The sequence below is a fragment of the Cnephaeus nilssonii genome (genome assembly GCF_951640355.1).
Source record: "Cnephaeus nilssonii genome assembly, chromosome: 7".
NCBI lineage: Eukaryota > Metazoa > Chordata > Mammalia > Chiroptera > Vespertilionidae > Cnephaeus > Cnephaeus nilssonii.
Window position 1 is genome coordinate 64,713,514 of NC_137078.1, and position 22,704 is coordinate 64,736,217.

General features: G+C 46.7%; 1 protein-coding gene across 1 annotated transcript in view; it reads left to right on the plus strand.

The window, feature by feature from the left end:
* Positions 1-20,812: 20,812 nt before the first annotated feature.
* Positions 20,813-22,704, plus strand: part of FYB2 (FYN binding protein 2) — a gene marked incomplete at its 5' end in the record, with an annotated part of 111,286 nt that continues 109,394 nt past the window's right edge. Inside the window, one exon of the mRNA XM_079777376.1 lies at positions 20,813-21,040. Coding sequence (XP_079633502.1) covers positions 20,813-21,040 — 228 coding nt within the window. The remainder of the gene's footprint in view (positions 21,041-22,704) is intronic.

Below are 22,704 nucleotides of genomic sequence, written 5' to 3' on the forward strand. Positions count from 1 at the left end.
GCTTGGCCATGGCCAACCTGGTAATGGTCAGAAGTGAACAGGGCTTCTCCCAGCAGCTTAATGGTTGGTAGTCCACACGGATGGCAGAGCAGTTTTTGTAAGTGTGTGTGTGTGTGTGTGTGTGTGTGTGTGTGTGTGTGTGTGTATGTATTAGTGCTGCTCCCTCCCTGGAAAATTCTGCAAAACATTCAATACAACACCCAGCACCAAATCTACAGACAGTAGATGAGCATCCTTTACCTCCTCTTTCCAAGCTTTGCAAGACTGCATGTCTATGACACCTGTTTTCTCCCAAGTGCTTTCCTCAGTCCCAAGCCATAGCCAACAGACATTCATGGTGGGTATTCCATTGAAAATGCAGTGGGGCTGGTTTAAGGAATTGGTCTTAACCCAGGCTTTACACAGATGGGCTAATGCATGCCTACTGCATGTCGAAGCTCTGTGTTTGCATTGAAGAGGTGAGATGAAGGGGGTCAGTGTCTGGGTCATTTCTACATTAGTGTAGAAATTAAAGACCTTCTCTCAAAGAAGGCATTGAGCACTGAGAACAGCTCTGGCCAAATCTGGTGGTCCTTTGGGAAATTCCTCTTGGAATTTGGCTGCAATGATTACCAGGATTCATTTTCCACCTGAGCAAGTTCTCCAGGCATCATCAATTGATCAATAGTCTTCTCTGTGATGCCTTTACATGCAGCACGGTGCAGGCACTGCTTCCACTGTTCCCACAGTACCTCAGAAAGGCCACCGACTTGGTGGTTCATGCTCTATCCCACCTGTGATGGCTGCGAACTCGCAGGAGGCAGGGCTGTGCTGGCCCAGAGTCTCCATGCCCCAGATGTGTGAGAGTCAGCCCACGGAACCACAGCCCACCGACTTCATGGGCCCCACTGAGCATGCACACAGATGCTAAACACAGTACACACCCCACTAGAAGAAGGTAGGCTGGTATGATCACATGTGCAGGCAGCTTTAACCAGTGTCCATGGGAACCTCCCCGCACAGCATTCTCTCCTCCATTCCCCACCAGTGTCCCACTGGGAATTTCATGTGTCCCAAGTGCTGGCACATAGCAGGTGTTCCATACTTGTGTTTTATGCAACGCAGTAGGAAGATGGTACCTTTTACTCTAACAAATCTGGACTGAGATCCCAGCACCACCATTAACCAACTGTGCAACTTTGGACAAGTGATTGCACCACTCTGCCTTAATTGTTCCTCCTGCATAATGGGTTTGATGGTAATTTCATACATATATTTCACATATACATAGACACATACATACCTAATGACTCATACATGTTTGTTGAATGTACATGAATTAACAAGCATTTGCAGGCCTGATCATGATGGACACTGTCTCTCTTTGTAATCCTCTCATTCCTGCCCTCTCTGTTCCAGAACACCCTCTGGGGCTGAGCAGGTGGAGGCTCGTTCACAACTGGGGCTCAGGTGCCATTTGAGGAGTCAGTAGGGGGGTCAGGGTCACTGAGAGACTGACACAGTAGACCTATGTGTGTGCCATTTCTCTGTGTGTTTGGGGCATCTTTATGCTATCAGGTCCTAGGCACTTACTGCGTCGGAGAGGCTTCTGAAAGATATTGTGGCCTTCAGTCCTCAAACCCACAGTGATCCACAGACTGATCAATCAAAATATAAGCTCTCGGAGGCTGACCAAAACCATTTTGTTCACTACTATGTCACAAAGTTGCTGCACGCTGTAACCAATTAGTTATCATAGTCATTCTATCAGGGGTTGGGTTAGGGACTGTGGTGGGCACTAAACACTCAGAGATGAGAACACAGTCCCTGCCATCACGGTGCCATGCCCGGATGGAGTGCCATAGGGATCTGCAGGGGCCCACACTGTGAGCATCTGGGATTTGGGCTTTGAAGGAGGCAGGTGGGCAGATAGAAGTTTCTTTAGTCAGAGAGAGGAAGAAAAGGCATTCCAGGTAGATGAAACAGCATGAACAAAACCACGAAGAACCAAAGAGACACGGCCAGTTTGGGGATCAACCAGCTCTCTGGTGGGAAAGACAGCAGGACAGGCAAAGGCCACAGCAAAGGGCTTTTTGTTGCCAAGACTAAGATTTCTATTCCATCTCTAAGGATGTGGAGGGGCTACTGAAGGTGAAGCAGCAGAGCCCCTGGTCAGACCTCTATGTTGCAGTCTGGGGGACCATGGAGAACGGACCAGAGAAGGCTGAGGCTGGAGGCAGAGAAACCAGCTTTGAGACTGACTCCCAGGGACTGGAACTCCATGCACCTGACACACCCGGGGAAATGCTTGGGGACAAGAGGGCATGGTGGGAACTCAGAAGCTCCAGAGTCAGACCTCTAGATTCATATGCCGAACTCTACAGGATTGCATTGCACGACCTTGGGACAGTCCCTGGACTTCTCTGGACCTCAGTGTCCACGCCTGACAGCTGGTGCATCCACCACTGCCTCCTCCAGTCTGAAACTTTATCCTTCTGTAATCCCTATCTAAGGCACCCCTTTAGCACGACAGGACTAGGAAACAAATATGGATATATATTTCCAACTGTTCAAGTCTCTCTCAATACTTTTATTCAGGACTTGTACTCCCACGAGATACTCTGGGCTGTCAGTCTGTAATTAGACTGTCTCTGCTCTCACAAAGCCAGGCTGTGTGGAGGGGGAGACAGAGCCCGATTAGCCTACTGTAAACAAATTTGGTCAGGCCCCTCTCGCCAGTCTCAGTTCCAGCTGAGTGGATTTCAGCGGCTCCTGGGTGAATGCTAATGCCTCCTACGCACACAGTTGCAAGAAAATAATCCTGCGTGCCTCCCTTTCTTGAGAATGCTGTGGGTTTCATGTCTCAAGCATCTCTGTGACAGAGCATGGCGCATGGGGATGGTGTGGGTGGGGGGTGGTGTGGGGGTGCAGTAGGGAGGCCTCGCAAAGAAACTAGAAAGAGCCTAAGGCAGGACATAGGGCTCCCAGGTGTCAAGGCAAGTTCAGCCACTCATTTTCTTTGTAACCTTGCAATAGTCCCTTCAGCTCTCTGAGCCTCAGGTAGCTCAACTGTAAAATGAGGCTGAGAACACCTACCTCGCAGGCCTGCTGGAAAAAGTAATTGAGATAATGTACCTAAGAGCCTTTGGCAAAGCTCTGTGGGCGAGGGGACAGCGTCAAGGATCACAGCCTCAGCTTCCCTGTGCAAAGGGTCAGGGAGTCGGGCAGGTGTAGAACATGCAGGAGAGCTAGGCTCAAAACTCCCGTCAGCATCAGCGTCCTAGAAAATGAGAGGGGAGCAGCCCTGATGCCCTGACCAGCCCTCCCATTGAAATTGCCCTGAAATTGGATGGAGGCTTTCCATGTGTGGGGTAGAAGGAGGAACTCTAACACTTAGGAGCACTTGTGCTCTGCTTGTCATCTTTACAGTTGCTGTAGATGAGAATTCTTCTTTTATCTTTTTTTAACCATTATTTTTAATTATAGATGAAAATTCTAATACCCAGTCCAGAGATGAGGAAACTGAGACCAGAAGAAGGAGGGAGAGAGGATTTCAGGCCAAGTTATTCTGACTTTAAAGTCTGCCTAGTCTCCCTGTCTTTGGAATCACAAGCACATTGAAGTCATATTCAGATGGGAGGCAGATATATAGTAGGTTATGAAGAAATGGTATAGTTGGGGGAGCTCTACTCATCTTTTTATTGGGCATCAAGGAGGGTGAGTCCCTGTCATAAACTGTATGCATCATAAAGGCAGGGCTGTGCAAGCTGCAATGTCCCTGGTGCCCAAAACACTACCTCTAAATATTTATCGAATGAATGAATGAACCCTATGAGGCTCACAGTCATCCCCTTAGCTTTTCTGGCTGATCCCAAATAATAAGAAAGGAAAAGAAAGTTCTCCATGTAAAGTGTCCAAGAAATTTACACACATTTGTTGTACCAAATATTTCCATTTCTATTGCTGTGTAACAAACGGTCCCAAAGTTCAGTGTCTGAAGACAACTTTGATTTCTTATTTCTCAGGATTTTGTAGAAGGTCACGCATGGGCTGCATTCAGCCAAGGGCTCAACTGGGGCTGGAATGTGCATGATGGCCTCTTCCCCTTCAGGGTTCCTCTCCACACGGCCTCTTGTCATGCAGGAGTCTAACCTAGGCCATGTTCCAGCCCAGCCACTGACTTCCAAGAGAGAATGCTTCTGCTTAGGTCACGCTTGCTACTGACCCATTGGCAAAGCAAGTTTCATGGCCAATCCCAGACCAGTGTGGGAGGGGAACACACAAGGGTGGGTGTCAGTATCAGGATGGGTGGTTTGTTACAGGCAGTTGGCCACATCAGTCATCAGAAGCAGCACATAAATGAATTCATCTATGTAAAGCAGTTAGAAATGTGCCTGACACTTAGTTTGTACTACTTAAGTATTAGTAGTAGCTAATTATTATTATTAGCTATTTATAACATATTATTATTATTATTATTAAGTTCTTCACTGCAATTGCCTTTATTTTGTTGTGTATGAAATAAGAACCCCCATATTAGGGAAGCGCTGGTGTATCCTTCAAGCTTTGCATATATTCACCCTCTCTATTACTAAAATCACACAATTGAGTTTGAGTAGCTGAGTCATCGACAAAATACGACATTGAATTTTTCTTTCTTCTCTTCTACTCATTTTTTGGTCATTTCCCTAAACCTGGGTATGCTTTTTTGTTCATTCCTAAAAGTGATGTTGGAACCTAAAGAAGGATTACTCATTTGTATAAGAATCTACCCACTGAACAAGCATTTTCTAAGTCCATTATAACTCATATCTTGCCCTTTTCCAGGGATTCTCTGAAAGATGCATTTGGGACCCTGTTTCTTTTCTCTTTTTTAATATATTTTATTGATTTTTTTTACAGAGAGGAAGGGAGAGGGGGAGGGATAAAGAGTCAGAAACATCGATGAGAGAGAAACATCGATTCAGCTGCTTCCTGCACACTCCCTACTGGTGATGTGCCCGCAACCAAGGTACATGCCCTTGACTGGAATTGAACCTGGGACCATTCAGTCCTCAGGCTGACGCTCTATCCACTGAGCCAAACCGGTCAGGGCTGGGACCCTGTTTCTGTCAGAGGAGCTGCCGAGGGAATCTGTTGGTAACTTCTGAGGAAGTCTTTCTACCCTGATGACATGAACAAGGTATGCAAGGAGAATCCTCATTTCCCTTCCTGCCTTTTGACTTAGTTGAATGAGGGCATAATTCTTAGAGAGGCCTTTTATATCTCTGTTATTGCCATGAGAAGGATATGCCCTGGGTGGCCCTCCAGTCCTGGAGGAGAGGAGGCACATGGGACAGAACAGCTCAACCGGCCTGCACACCCTCAGGTATATTCAAGCTTGTATCCTTCAAGGTCTGTATATATTCACCTTCTGTATTACTGAAATCACACAATTGTATTTGAGTAGCTGAGTCAGCAACAAAATATGACATTGAATTTTTCTTTCTCCTCTTCTACTACTCATTTTATTTTTTTATATTTTTTTTGGTCATTTCCCTAAACTCTCTTGAATGAGAGTTGCTCAACCAGATCCAGACTCAGGCTAGCTGCCACGCCTGAAGCAGAGCTGCTTAGCTGATCACAGGTCTGTGAGGGGGAAAATGTGGTTTAAACCAGAGTTTTGTCATAGTTGCTATGCACCATATGTAACAACAGCTAAACACTACAGCATTTTATTCGCCCGTCTGCTATTGCATTATGGAATCTGTGGTCTCAGCCTAGGGCCGTGCTGATATGACAGGAACATGGTAAGAAAGTTCTTGCAAGAGGTGCCTTTGACATTCAGGAACTTAGATGCCTGCTTCTCTCCTAGTTTTGGAAGGCAGGAGACTCGCTGGAATAGCCCATGCAAGCAGGTTAAGTAGGGACCCAAGAGGAGTATGGTTGGGACAAGGAAGTTAAAACACTAGATTGATCTTTCCTAATTGCTGAATGCAAACAGAAAGCTGGGCATTTACCAGTAAGATGTGAGGAAGGGGATTTGAACAGAGCTTAGCTAAAGACAGTGACTGGAAAATAAGTACAACCAACTATGCTTTATACCCCTAGTTCCAATGGTTTAGTAATTCTGCTCAACTTAGTATTTCTCTCTGCCTAAAATAATTGGTATCATTTGCAAAGTGGAAAATTCACTGTGTACTCCTCCACCTGGACCATTGATCAAGTGTGGGCATTGGTCTCAATATGGCTCCCTTTCCCTTTCTCATTGTTTTTCTTTCCTTGCTCCGTGCCAATCTATTGCTTATATGCCTAGCTTTTGCAGGAGAAATCTTTCAAATGGTATTTGAATGTGTGTGTGTGTGTTTATGTGTATAATTTAAACCTTGTCTTCTAGCCTGTAAAAATTTTCAAGGAATATTAGTTTAGTCATGTGATCAACACTTTTATTGCTAAAATTAAAATTACTGATGGCAGCAACAAGAGCAACTAACATTTCCTGAGAACTTTGTGCAAGCCTAGCTCTGTGGAAGAGTTCTGTATGCAATTCATCCAATCCTCATGCCAGTTGAGTAGGTGGATATTATTATGCCGCGTTCTTCCAATAATACTAAAGCAACATCTGTCTGGCACTGCCTCTGCATCGGGCATTGAATGAGCTCTTTGCATGCATTGCCTTGGTGCCTTCTCACAGCAACTCTGTCAGCCGGACTGATCATGTCCCCATTTATCAGATGAAGTATCAGAGGATTCTGTGGATGACGGACCTTTCTTGTCATCACTCAGTCAAGAAGAGACAGTGTCGGGATTTGAACCCTGGTCTGCCTGATTCTAAACCCATACTCATTTTGCTTCATCATTGTCTCCCAGAAGCAGAAGCCAAGCTACCACGCCTGGTAGCTGACCTGTTGGCCCCAGGCCAGATTAGTCTGCTCATCCGTTCCAGAAATCTTCTCTGAACCAAAAAGCTGGATTATTGCATGTGCCTGTGATCCCATGTAGATGAAATCTGGTGACTTCAGGACAAAGGCAAGCTTAAAAGGAAAGGAAAAGTCTAATGACTTTTGACTGATGTCCAACCAGCAGCTCTGCCTCAGAGACCAAAGGGTCACCAGCCCCAGGGAGAGGGGACCCCACCCTGCTGATGGTGGGCCTTGACTGAGCATTAAGAAAAGAAACAAACACACATATTATCCTATATAATAAAAGCCTAATATGCGAAGTGTCTGGTCGTCCAATGACCGGTCAACTGTTCAACCAATCAAAGCGTAATATGCTAATGATATGCTAAGGCCGCTCAACCACTTGCTATGACGTGCACTGACCACTAGGGGGAAGACAGTTGACTGGTCAACCAGTCGCTATGACATGCATTGACCACCGGGGGTAGACACTCCAACCGGTAGGTTAGCTTGCTGCTGGGGTCCAGCTGATCAGGACTGAGTGAGATGGGTGGGACATGCCCTGGAGCCCTCCCACAGTCCCTCCCCGGCCTCCGATTGTGCACCAATGGGGTCCCTCAGCCTGGCCTATGCCCTCTCACAATGTAGGACCCCTCAGGGGATGTCAGAGAGCCAGTTTCGGCCCAATCCCACAGGCCACTCCCCTCGGGAGAGTGCCAGATACAGGGCTCATGGCTGGCAAGGGCTGCTGCGGTGGCACGGGCCTCTCCCGATTGGGACTGATTGGGCGTGAACCCATGGCAGGCGCAGTGGGGCCAGGATGAGCGGGAGCAGCAGGTAGGAGCTGCAGGCAGCGTTGGACTGTGGGTTTTGGCCTGCTCCCCGCAGGCCACCCAGAGGGACCCCACCTGTGCACAAATTCGTGCACCGGGCCTCTAGTTCTTTCATAAAACCTCACAGTTTACAAATCCCTTTCATATACTTTGAGTCTTTCATCCACTTGGTGAAATAAATATCATGTCCAGTTTATTTGCAGATCTCAGATGTCAAATGCAACTCTCCTTTATTAAAGACCTGGTATATGCCTGTTTCCAGCATACACGATACCTCTGTTAAATTTCACATCAGCTCTCTGGAGTAGAGATTGTGATTCCCAGTTTGAAGAAAAGGGAATTGAGATTCTGAATATTAAAGTGATCTATTGCCTGGCCAGTGTTGCTCAGTGGTTGACCATTGACCTATGAACCAGGAGGTACGGTTCGATTCCCAGTCAGGGCACATGCCCAGATTGCAGGCTTGATCCCCAGTAGGGGGCGTGCAGAAGGCAACAGTGCAATGATTCTCTCTCATCATTGATGTTTCTATATTAAAAAACAAAATAAAATAAGAAATAAAGTGACCTATTCATTACCACCCATAAAACCAATGATAGAGCCTAGAGTTGCAGCCAGATCATCTATCATCACACCTGTGCTCAGTCCATGGCACTAGGCTTCTATAAGACATCTCCCTCCAGACTGACACCACAGCCTGCCCTCTGCTGGACGTTGCTGCTCTGATGATTGGGGTGGTCTCATCATCATATGTGAAAGTAGATGAATTGTCTTGTTAGTTGACAGGACTTCTGATCAAGGAGCGGTATCTGAGGCGTGTATCCAAGGAGCCTCATGGACACCTGGACCTGCATAGATGACAAGATCCTAAACCTCCAGCCTGAATCTATCACCATCATGGGATGAGATTTTGGGGGGTATTGAGAGGTGCTGAGAATAGTTAGCATGTGGAATAAATGTAACTAATTTGTAGCCAGAGGGCAGACATGGCCATTTTAAAACATGATCCTACAACTTGCTGATACTCTTTCCACTACCGGGGGAGGGGGAGATGGGATCTATGTCCCTGGCCCTTGAATCTGGACTCTGGCCGATAGAATATGACACAACTGGTGCTGTGCCAGTTTCAGGTCCAGGACTTCATGAATGGACAGCTTTCACTTCCTGTCTGTGGGGCCATCTGCTCTTTACACGTAGACACCCTACTGCGAGGAAACCCAAGCCACACTGTGGAGAGACCCTCTTTAAGAAAACAAAGAAAGTTAATATTATCAAAGAAAATTAATATTTATTGGCCACCCATGATGTGCCAGGTACTCATGTAAACCATTTCATTCCATCTTTTCATTCGTTCTGTGAGATGAGTATAGTAGAAACTGAAGATCAGAGAGGCTGAGTAAGTTGTCCAAAGTCTCACTTGTACTGCCTCACAAAGGAAGGGTTCAGGCTCTGTCTCTCTTGTCCCATGCTTGTCCCATTACCCCAGGCTGCTGCTTAGTGAAGGAGTCTGCTCCTTGACTGCTTGGAGAGGGCAGCAGGGATCTTTTTAACACCACAGCCTGGTGATGAAAGCCAGCATCTTCTGAGCTCCATGATATTGCATGTCTTTAGAGCTGGAAATAATCTTACCTTATAATAGACCAACATGCAAATTGACCGCACCTTCGCTACGCCCAAGCCACGCCCACCAACCAAGCCACGCCCACCAACCACGCCCACCAGGAAACCGTTGCAGAGACGTTGGGGTGTGGCAGAGCCCAAGGCCGGGAAAGCCTCGGGGTGGAGGCTTTCCCGGCCTTGGGCACCAGCAGGAAGCCTGCACGGATCGCAGGCAACAACCAGGGGGTCGGCTCCTGCAATCGGTAGCAGGGACACTGGGTGCGGCCGAGCCCAAGGCCCGGAAAGCCGCCTGAGGCTTTCCCGGCCTTGGGCACCAGCGGGGAGCCTGCAAGGATCGCAGGAAACCACTGGGGGTCGGCTCCTGCGATCCTTAGCAGGGATGTTGGGTGCGGCCGAGCCCAAGGCCACTGCCCGGGGCCAAGCCCCGACCCTGAAAAAGGCAGAAGGCGGTGGCCACAGCCAAGGCCTGGGTCCCCGGTGCTGGCAGAAAACTGGTGCAGGCAGCCAGGTGAATGAAGGTCTATTGCACGAATCTTCGTGCAAACGGGCTACTAGTAACACTATACTTCCTAAAATAATTCTGTAATGCTCATTATTCAATAGCTTGGAGAAGGGTATTCTGGTTTACCTCCCCTGTGCTGGGAAAAAGTAAGTAGTTGTGTGGACACACACACACACACACACACACACACACACACACACACCTCCAGCTACCTCCCCAATCCCATCAAATTCCACTGCCTCAGGGCAAGTACTTCATGCCCACCAGGGCCAGAATTCACATCTTCTGATTGGAGTTTTAAAGACAGAGATTTACATAGGATTACAATCTTTTTTCTTTGGTTGTGGTTGCTTCCTATTTCCATTGTCTGAATCATAACCGGAGAATAAATTGAATCTTTTTCTAACATAGAATATATTACTCTTGAAATAGTAGGAAATGTTAATAATTGCCTTTTATTGGACTCACAAATAATTTATAAGCTGGTCTGATTTGAAAAATACAGATATATCAGGGTCTTTTATTTCTCCGGCCTCTTCCTCGGGGCTAGAAGCAGCCTCTAAATATAGCTGACTGTGCAGGGATGGGCCGAGTGCTCCTCCTGGTGGCCCATGAGCAGGATTGCAGACTCAGTAAAGTGACCTGAAGCTGCAGGCGCAGCATTTGAATAATTCTTTCTCCCCTAAGTACACAGAGAAATTTGATTTATTCTTCACAGCTATATCTGCATTACAGAGCACTCCTCCCTATAAAGTCCATCAGCTTTGAGGATAAGTAAATGATCAGTCCCTCATACACGTTATTATGCAGCGAACACTTCTCGGAGGTAGTAACAGATTCTGTGGTCTATCAAATATTAGGGAAGCTACGAATTACTTCTCTCCTTAAGCAAATACCGAGGAAAAAATACAAATTGACCTTTACATAAGCTAGGTAACTGATTACTGAGGGGATTAACAAAATGTAAATGTGTATAGGGTGAGGGAAGTTGGGGCAGGGGAGGAGCAGGAGAATTAGAAGGCCATGAAAATGCAATGCTTAGCTTAGCATCCTGGCTCCCCTGACAAGCTGTGGTGGCCCTACACAGGCGACAGATAGCAACTCTGAGAGACTGTATATCCCAGCCTCCCTTGCAATTGGGAGCCACGTAATGAGTTCTGGCCAATGGGGTGTAGATGGAATGATACAACACTCCAGGCCTTACCCTACAGCATCCCTAGTGATTGTTCACACTCTCTGTCTCTGTGTGCACACCAATGGAAACAAAATAGTCCAAGAGGTCAGGGTCATACAAAGGCAGTGAGCTGAATCCATAGTCATCACTTAGGGGACACTTACCCAGACCAGCCTCCTGGGTCTCCTCAAACTGTAACATGAGCAAGAAATAAATATAGATGCTAAGCCATTGAGAAATGAGGGCTATTTGTTGTCATAGCCAGCATTAATTGCTCTGACTATTAAAGCAAATCAGTTCACCTCTTTGAGCCACAGTTTCCACAACTATAAGTAGGGATGATGTATGAAGATTTAATGAAATAATCTATGTGGAAATATTTGGCACAGACTCGGGGCTCAATAAATGCTGCTTAAAAAGCAATTGTGCCTCACATAAGCTATGTTTTCATTCTGAAAGGGTATTTTCATTGTTATCACACAGGTTTCTATTGCAAGAAAAAGAAGACCCAACTCTAACTGGCAAACCAAGTGGGGATTTTATTGGCTCCCAGAGCTAGAAACTCCAAGTGTACATAAAACCTGAGGGCTGGTTTAATCCATCCAGAGGCGCAAGGACCCAGGTTCTTTGAATGTCTCCACTGTTCTTCTGCCTTGTAAGCTTCATTCTAAAACTAACTCCCCTAATAGTCAAAGATAGCTGCCAGCATGCTACTGCATGTTTCAGTCTGCCTTGAGAGCAAGAGGAAATCTCATCCCAACATTCTAATAGGGAATCCTCTGATTCTTCTGATTGGACTGGCTTAGATCACATGCTCACCCATGAACCAATCACCTCGTTGAGGTGGAGAGCATATGCTGATGACCAGCCAATCGGGACCTGGAGCTAGGTGTGGCCTCCGCTTTCCTTAAACTACATAGGCTTGTGGGGAAAGAATGAGAGCACGTGTGTGTGTGTGTGTGTGTGTGTGTGTGTGTGTGTGTGTGTGTTTAAAGAATGTTTTTAAGCAGGAGAAAGAGCGAGCAGGAGAAAATGAATGCTCAATAGACTACTAAAAGTATGTGCTACAATTGGTATGTTTATTTTTCCAAGAAGCAATTAACAAGTTGCAGGAATAGCTGATAAATGTTATTTTGTGATCACTCAAAATGACCACCCACCTTTCAGAAATCTGCACGTTAACTGGACATTATAGTTTCCAGTTTCCTAACCTCTAACAATGAGTTTCCTAAAATAGCTTCAGATATTGACTTCTTGAAATATACTCAGATATGACTTTCTGTCTCTCTTGACAGTGCAGTGTTAAAAAAAAAAGTCTCCTAAGAATAATTTAGTTTCTTGCTCTTCTGCTTTCTTTTCCCCTGTTTATTTCTTTGTATTTCCCTTTGATGTTGTACATGTGTTTTAGGAAGCATAAGATGTTCCACAAGTGGGAGGGACTGTTCTTTTCATTCACTCTTCATATGCCTAAAGTAAATCATAAAATAATGCAACTGATTTTTAAATGGACTGCTTAGATATCTGAATAAGAGTTGCTCTTCTGAGCATTCACCTAGAGAGGTGGTATTCATATTTCAATGTAACCGTAGCTCAAATTGTATTAATTACACCTCAGTTTTAACCAAAAAAGTATAGTGGCTTGATTGACCACATTATGCATCTGATTTGATCCCCAATCCACTGTAAGGCTTTAAAAAAATTGAATCTATCCTCCAAAGCAAAGATTTGTCTTTTTAAATAACGTATCGTGGGATCTGAAGACAATTGTCAATGGAGAATTCCAAAAAGATATTTTGAATAAATGGTAAAGAATGAGCACTCAGGAGGCACCTGAGTTTTACATTGTGTAGTGGAAGAAGAGAGGATCCCAGGGAATTATACTCTTTCTCTACAACCAAGGTGATCTGATTACCGCCCTTGTGCAGTCGCCCCACAGCTGAATCCCCCAGACTGCACGCTAAATCAGAACACAGCGCGCCCTCCAGGCCTTGAGCCACCCCTGCGTGCTGCTGTGGCCTCTTTGGGGCTGCTTTCCTGCCCACGGGCCCTGCACTCCTGCCAGGCTAAAGCTCTCTCTGCTCCCTGGGGATGCCAAGACCCCTCCGGAAGCTGTGGTTCAGCTCATGCCCTTGCCTGTCCAGAAGTGCCCTTCTCCCTGCCTTCATGTCATACTTTCCCACCTCACACATGACCCAGCCACCTGTCATCTCCTCCAAGGAGTTTTCCTAACCCTTCTCCTCCACAAGAGGAAGGACTCTGTTGCTCTTTCTTTTATCTTGGAGCTTAAAAAAAAAAAAGTCTATTATAGCACTTCCTCGTTCTCTTGCAATATTTTTATTTCTTACTCATGCTTGGCCTGGGAGAGACTGCCACAGACCCATTCTTCACCCTTGGCCCTGCACTTCTCTGTGTGGTGAGGAGTTGGACCCCTGCAGGCTGCATGACCCAGGCTCCTGTGTTAGTCGCTCTGCCTGGGTTTGGCCAATGGGAGGCACAGAGAGGGGACTGAAGGGTGGGAGGACAGGAGAAGCCAGGGTATTTTCTCCTTTCTCTAGACTAGAGCCTCAGGAGTATATGTGCCAGTGGCCATTGCGCGCTCTCTCTCTCTCTCTCTCTCTCTCTCTCTCTCTCTCTCTCTCTCTCTCTCTCTCTCTCTCTCTCTCTCTCTCTCTCTCTCTCTCTCTCTCTCTCTCTCTCTCTCTCTCTGTGGTTCTAGTTTCCTCTGAGTGATTCCCAGGTCCTGATAACATCCCTCTTCTTTGTCCCTCCAGTCTAGTGGCTCCCAGCTGTTGCTAATCTCTGGGTTTCTTGACAGTCCCCACTTTGGTCCCTTAGCTCTGCCATCCCAGGTATTACCAATTCTTTGTATTAAATCTCCTGTTTTCAAATGCTTAGAGTTCTGCTTCTCTCATTGGACCCTGACTGATACATCAGCTCACCTCCCCATCCAGCAGTTGAGAATGGTTGGATAAATAGACCACCATGGTTACTGCTCATACATAGATTTTTTTTTTTATTTCCACTTTCTAAGATACTTTCATGGCACTTCCTACCAATATATTTTTCCTTCTATGGCCAAAAGATTTATTTTTTTCAAGCCCTATCCACTTTTTTTAGCTGGATTCCCAACCCCAAACCCCTTGTTCAAGCTGACCTACACTCGGATCCAGCATGGCATCCTGGTACCTGACAGATGGTGAGGACATTGGGTATGGAGTGAGATCATCAAGCTCAGAACAGTTACAGAATCCAAAAATTGAGGGTGTTGGCCAGGACCCATAGCACAATGGTGAAGGATTCATTATCTTTCTGCTCTTCAGGTTTGATATGTGACTTAAGCAAGAGCCAGGCCAATTTACAGCTATTCTCAGAGCCCAGTGCAATTTGCAGATAAAAGGAAGATTCACATCCGTGGCCAAAGTGGAAGATCTGAGTATTAGCCTGGCTACTGAAACGTTCCCCTGTGCATGAGGCCTGCACACGGCCGGATGGTCTCCTCAGTGCTGCCCAGAGCATTATTTTATTTCCATGGTTTGGAGGCCAAATGAATCCATTTGGAAGGGACTTGGGAATGGTGAGGTTAAAGCTGCTGCTACAGTGAAGAGGATGGTACAGCCCGCCTTTCTGCCCCTTCCTGCCCCTCACATCTCTCCGATCACCTTACCCCTCAGGGGCTTGGCTGTAACTGAAGCTGGCTAGCTTTTGAGAAGAAGCTTAGCACTGAAGTGAGAAAAGAAAACAGTACAGCATAATGAAACCTCACCTGAAAGGTAGCACATTTATTGAGGAAGCATTTATTGAAGGCCTAGCACTGAGTTAAATATAGAAGATAAGGATGAGTCAGAACCAATTCCTGCCCTCAAGGTCCCCACTGTCTACTTGTTGGGGACAAACACGGGGGCAGAGGGACAATGGCAGGTTGATGGGTTGAATCAGTTGGGAGTTTATGCACAAAAAGTTCTTCATACCTTGTCCGGTGCAAAGTAAGCCAAGGACACCAGTGTTGTTATGATGGGCACCCTGGTAGCAGTAGGGAGGCTCCTCCAATATCTTTGTGGGCCCTAGACATTGCAGGGAGCAGCCAGGGCTGGAAAGGAAGACATGGTGAATGCCACGTGGTGACTTCAGCTGCCAGATAGCTTGCTGTGTGGGCACCTGGGAAGCCCTTTGGGAAGATCCTCAGAAATCCCAGGGGCAGCGATGAGTTTATAGAAGACTCAGAGATGTTGTCACATGGACGGAAACAGGACCAGTAGTGTAGTCCAGTTGGGTTATGAGATAAATGATGAGGGAACTGCGGGGACAGAAGATTGAGTAAATCACCCTCCCTGTGGTCATTGGGAAAGGCTCGATGCCAGCATCACCTGCACTAGCTCTGGGAGGTTAAGGAGGAATGGACAGGTGGGTGGCAGGTGGGTGCCAGGGACAGCATTCCAGATAGAGGAAATGGGATAAGCAAATATCCAGAGGAAAGAAATAGCACTGTGAGCCCAGGAATGATGAAGTGCTAGAAGCTCCCCAGGCCAAGTCATTACTTCTTCCCACATTCCATTGGCCAGACCCTAGTCATATACCCAAATCTAATTGCAAGGGAGGAAGGGAGGTTGGGAAATAGTCTTCTCATATACCCAAGAAAAGAAAAAGGAACTGGTATTTGGTGAATTTTTTTTTCTGTGCATCTTATCTCCCTTAATAAAATAACCTCCATATCCCCCAACATATGAGGAGAGGAAGCTGTGTCTCAGATACCTGAGTGTTCTATGCCCTTTCCTCCAGACTCCTCAGCCCTGGGGAGTTTCTCATTGACCAATACTGCAGCCAGTGACCTCAGAGGACACTGTTTTCACTACACCAGAGCTGAAGTTCAATATCTAACTAGGCTACATTTTACCAAAGATTGGAGGAACGATGCATGTAGAATAAACAGAGAGTTGCTAATTTGCTTTTTTTTTTTTAATGGAGTTTATATATCTTTAGCTTGAGTTTTCTATAGGACCATCTGCCTGCCATACTTCTGTCCTACAGTGATATGTCAGAGACCATCTGACCCCTACCACCCAGAAATGGTGACACATGGGCCTTAAGTCTACAAAACATAAGCATGGCATTTGAGGGGGAACAGTTAGAGACAGAAGGGGATGTGTACATGGGTGGAGGGGAGAGCTATCCCTCCCTAACTCCTCACAAGGAAAGCAATTCTAACTCTTTGATAAAGCTCCCAAATACATAAGAAATCAGCTTCCCAAATTATGATTCATAATCACATACCAATTGACCTGTAGATTCTGTGAAGAGACCTATCACTCCTATATCCTTGTACTCTAAACCCCAATCATGGCGGTCATGTGTTATTACTATGCCTTGACATCCAGAACCAAAAAAACAAGACCCAAAGAGAGAGTGACAGTAGGGGGGAGGTGTTCCACTTTGAATTTTTCATCCAAGGGCCCACTGTTCTGGATGATGGGAAATGGGAGTGACTGATATTGGGAATGACTCCCTACTTCCAGGAAAATCCACCTCCTTCACACAGAGGAGTGGTCTTCCTTTGATCTCGACAAGATAAGCAGATCAGAAAACACCTTAATACTTCACCTGAGTGCTTCATCCATAATGTAACTGGCATCAGTACAGGAAAACAGTTTCCTTTCAAGAACCTAAAGGGTTGCTACATCCAAGCACAGCACTTGGCACAAAGTAGGTCCTCAGATTGTTGATAACAGAATGCTAACAGGAAAGCAACTTGCCTTGGTCATGCTTGCTTAGCATCCTTCCAGAGAGCTCTTATTACACATTGTTAAGATGATTACTTAGATAAGCACAAAATTGAGATGTGAGCTTCCTTCAAGGCAAAAGATAAACGAGCTGGATATAGTTTTCACAAACTGCGTGAAAAGGAAACAGACCCTTTCTTGAACTCACATAATTTTACCCTTAAGTAATTTATCTTTAAATGATTGTATACCTTGAAGTAATCAACCCATATTTCGGCACTATTTATCCATCCCTTCCTACCTTCCCATCAGTCCTGCCCTCTACATGGCTAGTATCTTCACTCTTAGCCATCCTAGTTTACTTGGCTTTGTATTGTCCACTCCTTCAAGTCCTTCTGGAAACAGCATGGAGTGGAGGAAGGAAGAATAGATTGAGGTAGGGCAGAGTCCAAGTGGAGAATAAGCTATCCTCTGCATGTCCAGGGGATTTACCTTGACCTTCCTGAGCCTCATTTTCTTCACTTGTCAAGTAGGGATAACATCTCTTATCTCACCACATTGTCACGAGGAATCCAAGGAAATATATGTAACCTGTGTAGCTCATTACACAATAGGCTCTCAATAAATCTAACTTCCTCTCCTCTTTCCTTCTCTCCCTTTTGAAAGTAGTCAGGATATAAATTATACATAAATAAATTACATGTTACACTGGAAATCCTCAGAAATGATTAATGTAACCAATAATAATTTTAATATTAATAATAGGTTACTCCAGCAGCACCATCCTAATTCTGACAATCAATCTACATGCTCCAGCTTTGTCATCAGATAATATATAACGCTTAAAGTTTATGCTGGAAAGAGGTGAATGCATGTGATTTCCCATTTTCAGATATTTTTAAAATCCTGTTGTACATCAGCGTATTCTGCTACAAACGATTACTTATGGTGCAAAGTGTAAGCAATATGTTTGCCAAGAAATAAAAGCCTCAGACGTGAATGGAAACACTGAAAAGCTACAAGCAGTATCTGAGTCTGAAAGTAAGGTTTGGAAGCATTGAGAATATGCTGAAAATGCTGATTTCTACTGCTCAGTATGCCAAGGAATGGAAGGGGCCTTCCTGGAGAGTGTGCCACATCATCCTCCAAGACCAGGGGAAACAAACTGAGGCTACGAGCTTGAAAGACAGAAATGTCTAGAAGATTTTGAGCCTAACTTCAGCCCAGGTATCTACTAAGCTTCCTCACTGACTTCTTTCAAAATTGATTTGGAAAAACACATCCTTGCAAGAACCCTTCATGCTCTCTGATTCTATGAGTTGATTATTCTGCATTCCTCTACAATTTAAATGGAAGCAACCAGAGGGGTTGTGAGGGTTGGCTCTGGCATGTCTGCTCTTCCACCTTCTAACTGTGTTACCCAGAACCATGACCTACCTTGTGTGTGCCTCGGTTTCCTCACCTGGAAAAATGAGGATCAAAATAAGGACTAACTAAGGTGATGTTTGCAAGGTCTGGAGCTCTGTTCCTGGCAGGGCATTTCTGGGTCTATGATTAAGTGAAGATCACAGAGAGGCATCCTGGCCTGAACTAGCAGCCAGCCACCAAAGCACCTTGAGGATGTATAAGATCTCATACTTCTTTAATCAGTCGAATTACTTATTCCTAAGTATAATGAGCTCTCCCTACACTGAGGTCAAACCCCAAATTTCACATCCTAAACCCTCCCCACCATGTCTCAGGGATTAACGTGCGTGAAAATTTCTACAGTTTTTAGCACTAAACAGGCATCAAAAATTCAGTTCCATCTGCCCTGCCCTCTCCCCATGGAAGCATGCATGAGTTCTCCTTATATGAAACTAGATGCAAGGACCTGCTACTATGAGACCGGGGCTTACAGCAAATGGGGATCATTATGGGGAAGTAAAACACCACTACTTCATTTGTACATCCAAGTGGAGCATGTGGGTTTTGACTCCGACACAGCCACTGTTAATGGGAGAGGAGAGGCAAAGGGAGAGAGGAACTGAATTTTTGGTGCCTGTTTAGTGCTAAAAACTGGAGAAATTTTCACGCACATTAATCCCTAAGCCAACACTGCAAACCCTCTTACCTAGTTTTACAGATGAGGAACATACACTCACAGGTGATTATTGGCATTCCCAAGGCAAACAGCTGGGAAACTGAGGTTAGCACCTAGAGGATCATAAGGTCATATCAGGGAATCCTATAGAGTTCCAAGAGTCACAGTTTTTAAGTCTACTTTGCAATCCCCCGCCTAAGAGCTAACCAATAAGTAGTGCCTGCTCCATCCTATGACCTACCATTGTAAGTTTTCCTGAGCCAAAATGAAAAGCACAGAGCTCCCAGTGCCCCCTGGTCCAGCTCCCTCTGCATTTGTAGGTTGGTCGGAAGCCACCAGGGGGAGCCGTTGCATTTAGAGCAAAGGGGATTTGACAGCCAATTATCAGCTAGGGCTGGGAGCAGGGCTCTGAGTTCTCACCAGAGCTTCGGCGGGAGGATTCCTCATCATATTGCTTGCTAATGTATACAAGACATCCTTACCTTTGACTGGAGTGAGGACGGGGTGTTCGGAAAGTGACAGGGCGCCTTTGGCCTCCTCGTCGTTTAGCTTGGAGGAATGGACTCCACTCTGATTATGAGCAGAGCCCACAAGGCGGCGTGGATCCAATTGTGAGTCATGAAGTCAGTGTGGTGGGGTGTGCTGGCCATGGATTTTTTAAATGAAATGGCACATCATGGCTCAGAAAAGGAGAGAAACCATCAATGACAAAACCATTAATGAGAGAAACCATCAATGACAAAACCATTAATGACACAGCAAGATAGAGCCTTTACGTCATCACACATATACACATACTAAAATAAAAATTTCTCAAAATGTAATCACTCTAACTTTGGGTCACCTAATGACATCTTGCTGTCTCATTAATTATTCAAACACACTGACCTAAAAAGCTAAATTCCCAGATTCCCAGACCCTAGACCAGGCGTCCTCAAACTACGGCCCGCGAGCCACATGCGGGTGTTTTTGCATTTTTGTTTTTTTACTTCAAAATAAGATATGTGCAGTGTGCATAGGAATTTGTTCATAGTTTTTTTAAAAACTATAGTCTGGCCCTCCAACGGTCTGGGGGACAATGAACTGGCCCCCTGTTTAAAAAGTTTGAGGACCCCTGCCCTAGACCAGAACTGACTCGTGTTGAAGCCTGTATTCTTAATAGATTCCCTGGCAGCTGTGGTGATGAGCAGGTATGGGGACCAGCTGTTAGAGGAAACGGGCACACAGGGGGCTCTCCTCACCTGCCACCACCTCCTCGCCCCTGCACAGGGCAGGAGAAGCTTTGTCAGCAGCTTGGCCCTGACAAAGTATGAAAAGTCCCCGGTGGGTGGGGGCAGCCCTTGGCAGGCAGTAGGCACAGCACTGTTCCCCGCTGCGCCAGCTCCCAACCCCCAGGACCGGGGTGCGCTCTGGGAGAACTGGGAGCTGAGGGTTGGGTTTCCAGCACCAGCGCTGTCAGAACAAACAAAAGCAAAAGCAAAAACAAAATCACTTTAGAGTCAGCCAGACCTGGGTTCAAATCCTGATGCTTCTATCTTTTACCTGTGTGACCAGGGGCGGGTTATAAGGTCTCTCTGAGGCTCAGTTCCCTCATCTTTTAAATGGGGATAATAGTCCTTCCCAGGGCTATGGTCAGATCGAAGTATGACAATGTACCCTAATGCTTAGACAGCGCCTGGCCAAAAACTGATGCTCCATTATAGCCGCTCCCCCTCTGGCCTCCAGGAAACCGCCCTGGGGTTTAGGCACGCTCTGTCCCCTTTGTAGTTATCCCCATGGGCGGGGATGGCCAAGGCTGTCATTGATGGAGATTACATTGTCCAGCTGAGTGTTATGTACTAACAAGAGCCCTGCCGCCCCCATTCCACACTGACTCCCCCGCCTCGGTTCAGTGAACTCCCCTGGAGAGTGCCTGCTGGGGAGCAGTGGGGAGAGAGCCTCTTGCCCACCAGGGCAGGACGGGGTCGGGGGGTCCTCTCTCTCTCCCTTTCCCCCCTGCAGGCGCCTGGTCTTGAGAAGCTGGGCCATGGATTGCCCCGCCAGCGAAGGGATTGCTCCGGCCCCAGCCCCGGGCGAGGGAGGAGCCGCCGCCCAGGTGGGGCAGGTGCGCAGCCTGGGCTCAGGTGTGTCCCGGGAAAGTGATTGCTCCCTGGCCGGCGCAGGCGCCACAAAGGGTTCCCTCGGCCCCAGGATCCAGCTCTGGGAAGCTGGGTTTGTGTCCCAGACTCTGCCTCGGAGGAAAGCCATGGACGGGGTAAGGCGTGGGGCTCGGTTGTCGCCTTCTCTGTGTCGGTCTCACCGGGTCTAGTCACTCCCTACGGAGAGCCGCGGGGAAAGGCGGTCCTACGCTCCCCACCCCCTCTCCCCTCTCCGGGAGAGGAGCTGACACCTCCTGCGTTAGTGCAGCGCCGCTCCTGCCGGTCTTGCTCCCGGGAAAGTGGGAGTGAGGCAGGTTGTACTGTGTCCTGTGCCACCTCGAAGGGTGGAGGGTAAGGGGACAAGAGTTCCTGGGGACGGTGGCGTGAGGGACCCCAGCGCGCATCCTGCTAGCGAGGTTTCTAACTAGTTCCCCAGCTGGTCTAGGAGCCTGCTGGCTTCTCTCCCTTTGTGTTTGCCCTTGTGGCCTGTGTCTCCTCCTGGTGGTGAATGGGCGCCCTGGGCAGAAGGCAGGGGGCAGGGCTGCCATGCTTGTGGCTTTTCAGTGCACTTTGCTCCTAATTCGCTGTGTGGCCTCAGGCAAGGGAGTGGATCCTCCTGTGCCCCAGGGTTCCTGCTGCTCAAGTAGGATTGTGGGCAGTTTTCATTCAAGGTCTTTTCATATACCTTATCCCTGGTTTCTATCCATTAGCCTACGGTGAAATGTGTTGTTTACAACTAGGTTGTTTGGTTTAAAGTTAAGTGAGTTAATAAAGTTAAGTGAGGACTTAGTGTGGGACTAGTGAGTTACTAGTTTGTGAGATTATCCAAGGTGCTTTCTATGGGCAAGTGCCCAGCACAAAGCCGGGTGGAAATCCCTTCTTCCGTGCAGCGTGCTGCTTGCATAGTTGGAGAATTCTTTCGCCTGACTGGCCACATCTTGCTTTTTCCTTCTTCAGTTTTCCACCTCTTCGATTTCTCTCTTCAGTAAATCAGTTTCTTTCCGGGATGGGGGTGGGTGGTGCGGAGGTGTGTTTTGCTTCCATATCCTCTTTATCATGCATTTGGAATGAAGCTGTTTTCTGCTGTGAATCATGAGTCTTCCCTCAGAGGCTTGGCTTCAAATGGAGACAGGACCCTTTCAGTGCTGCCCCTGTGTCCCAGGGCGTGGGGCTCTGTCTCTGTGGCCCATCACTCCAGTGCAACCAGCTGAGCTTTGGAAAAGGGTGAGCAAGCTGCTTTCATCTTTCCCTCCTCCAAATCCCCTTCTCTCCCCCCCACCCCCGGACACACACACACACACACACACACACACACACACACACGCCTTGCAGTTTAGCAACCTTTGTAAAGCTCCTCCTTCAAGGAAAAATGTGAGGCTGAATAAATAGGTTTGGTGTGGTTGTAGGAAAAAGAAACTGACCTATAGTTTGCCCTTTCTGATGTTCCAGGATGTGCACTGGCATCCACTATTTCAGTTCATCTGCATGGTAACACAACGAGGTCAATGCCATTTGCCCTGTTTCATATGTTTGTTTGTTTTGTTGTTGTTTTGAGCGAGAGAAGGAAACTGGCGGTCAGAAGGTTATCACTCGCTTAATATCACACAGCTGACCAGTAGCAGGGCTGGGGCATGACCTTAGATCTGTCAATAACAAATACTGAGTGTCAGTTATATGCCAGCCATCGCTAGCAAGGATTACAATAACAAAACAGGTAGAATATTGGGCAATTTAGAGAAAAATGTACAAAAGGGCATGTTAGCTAATAACATTTTTATGG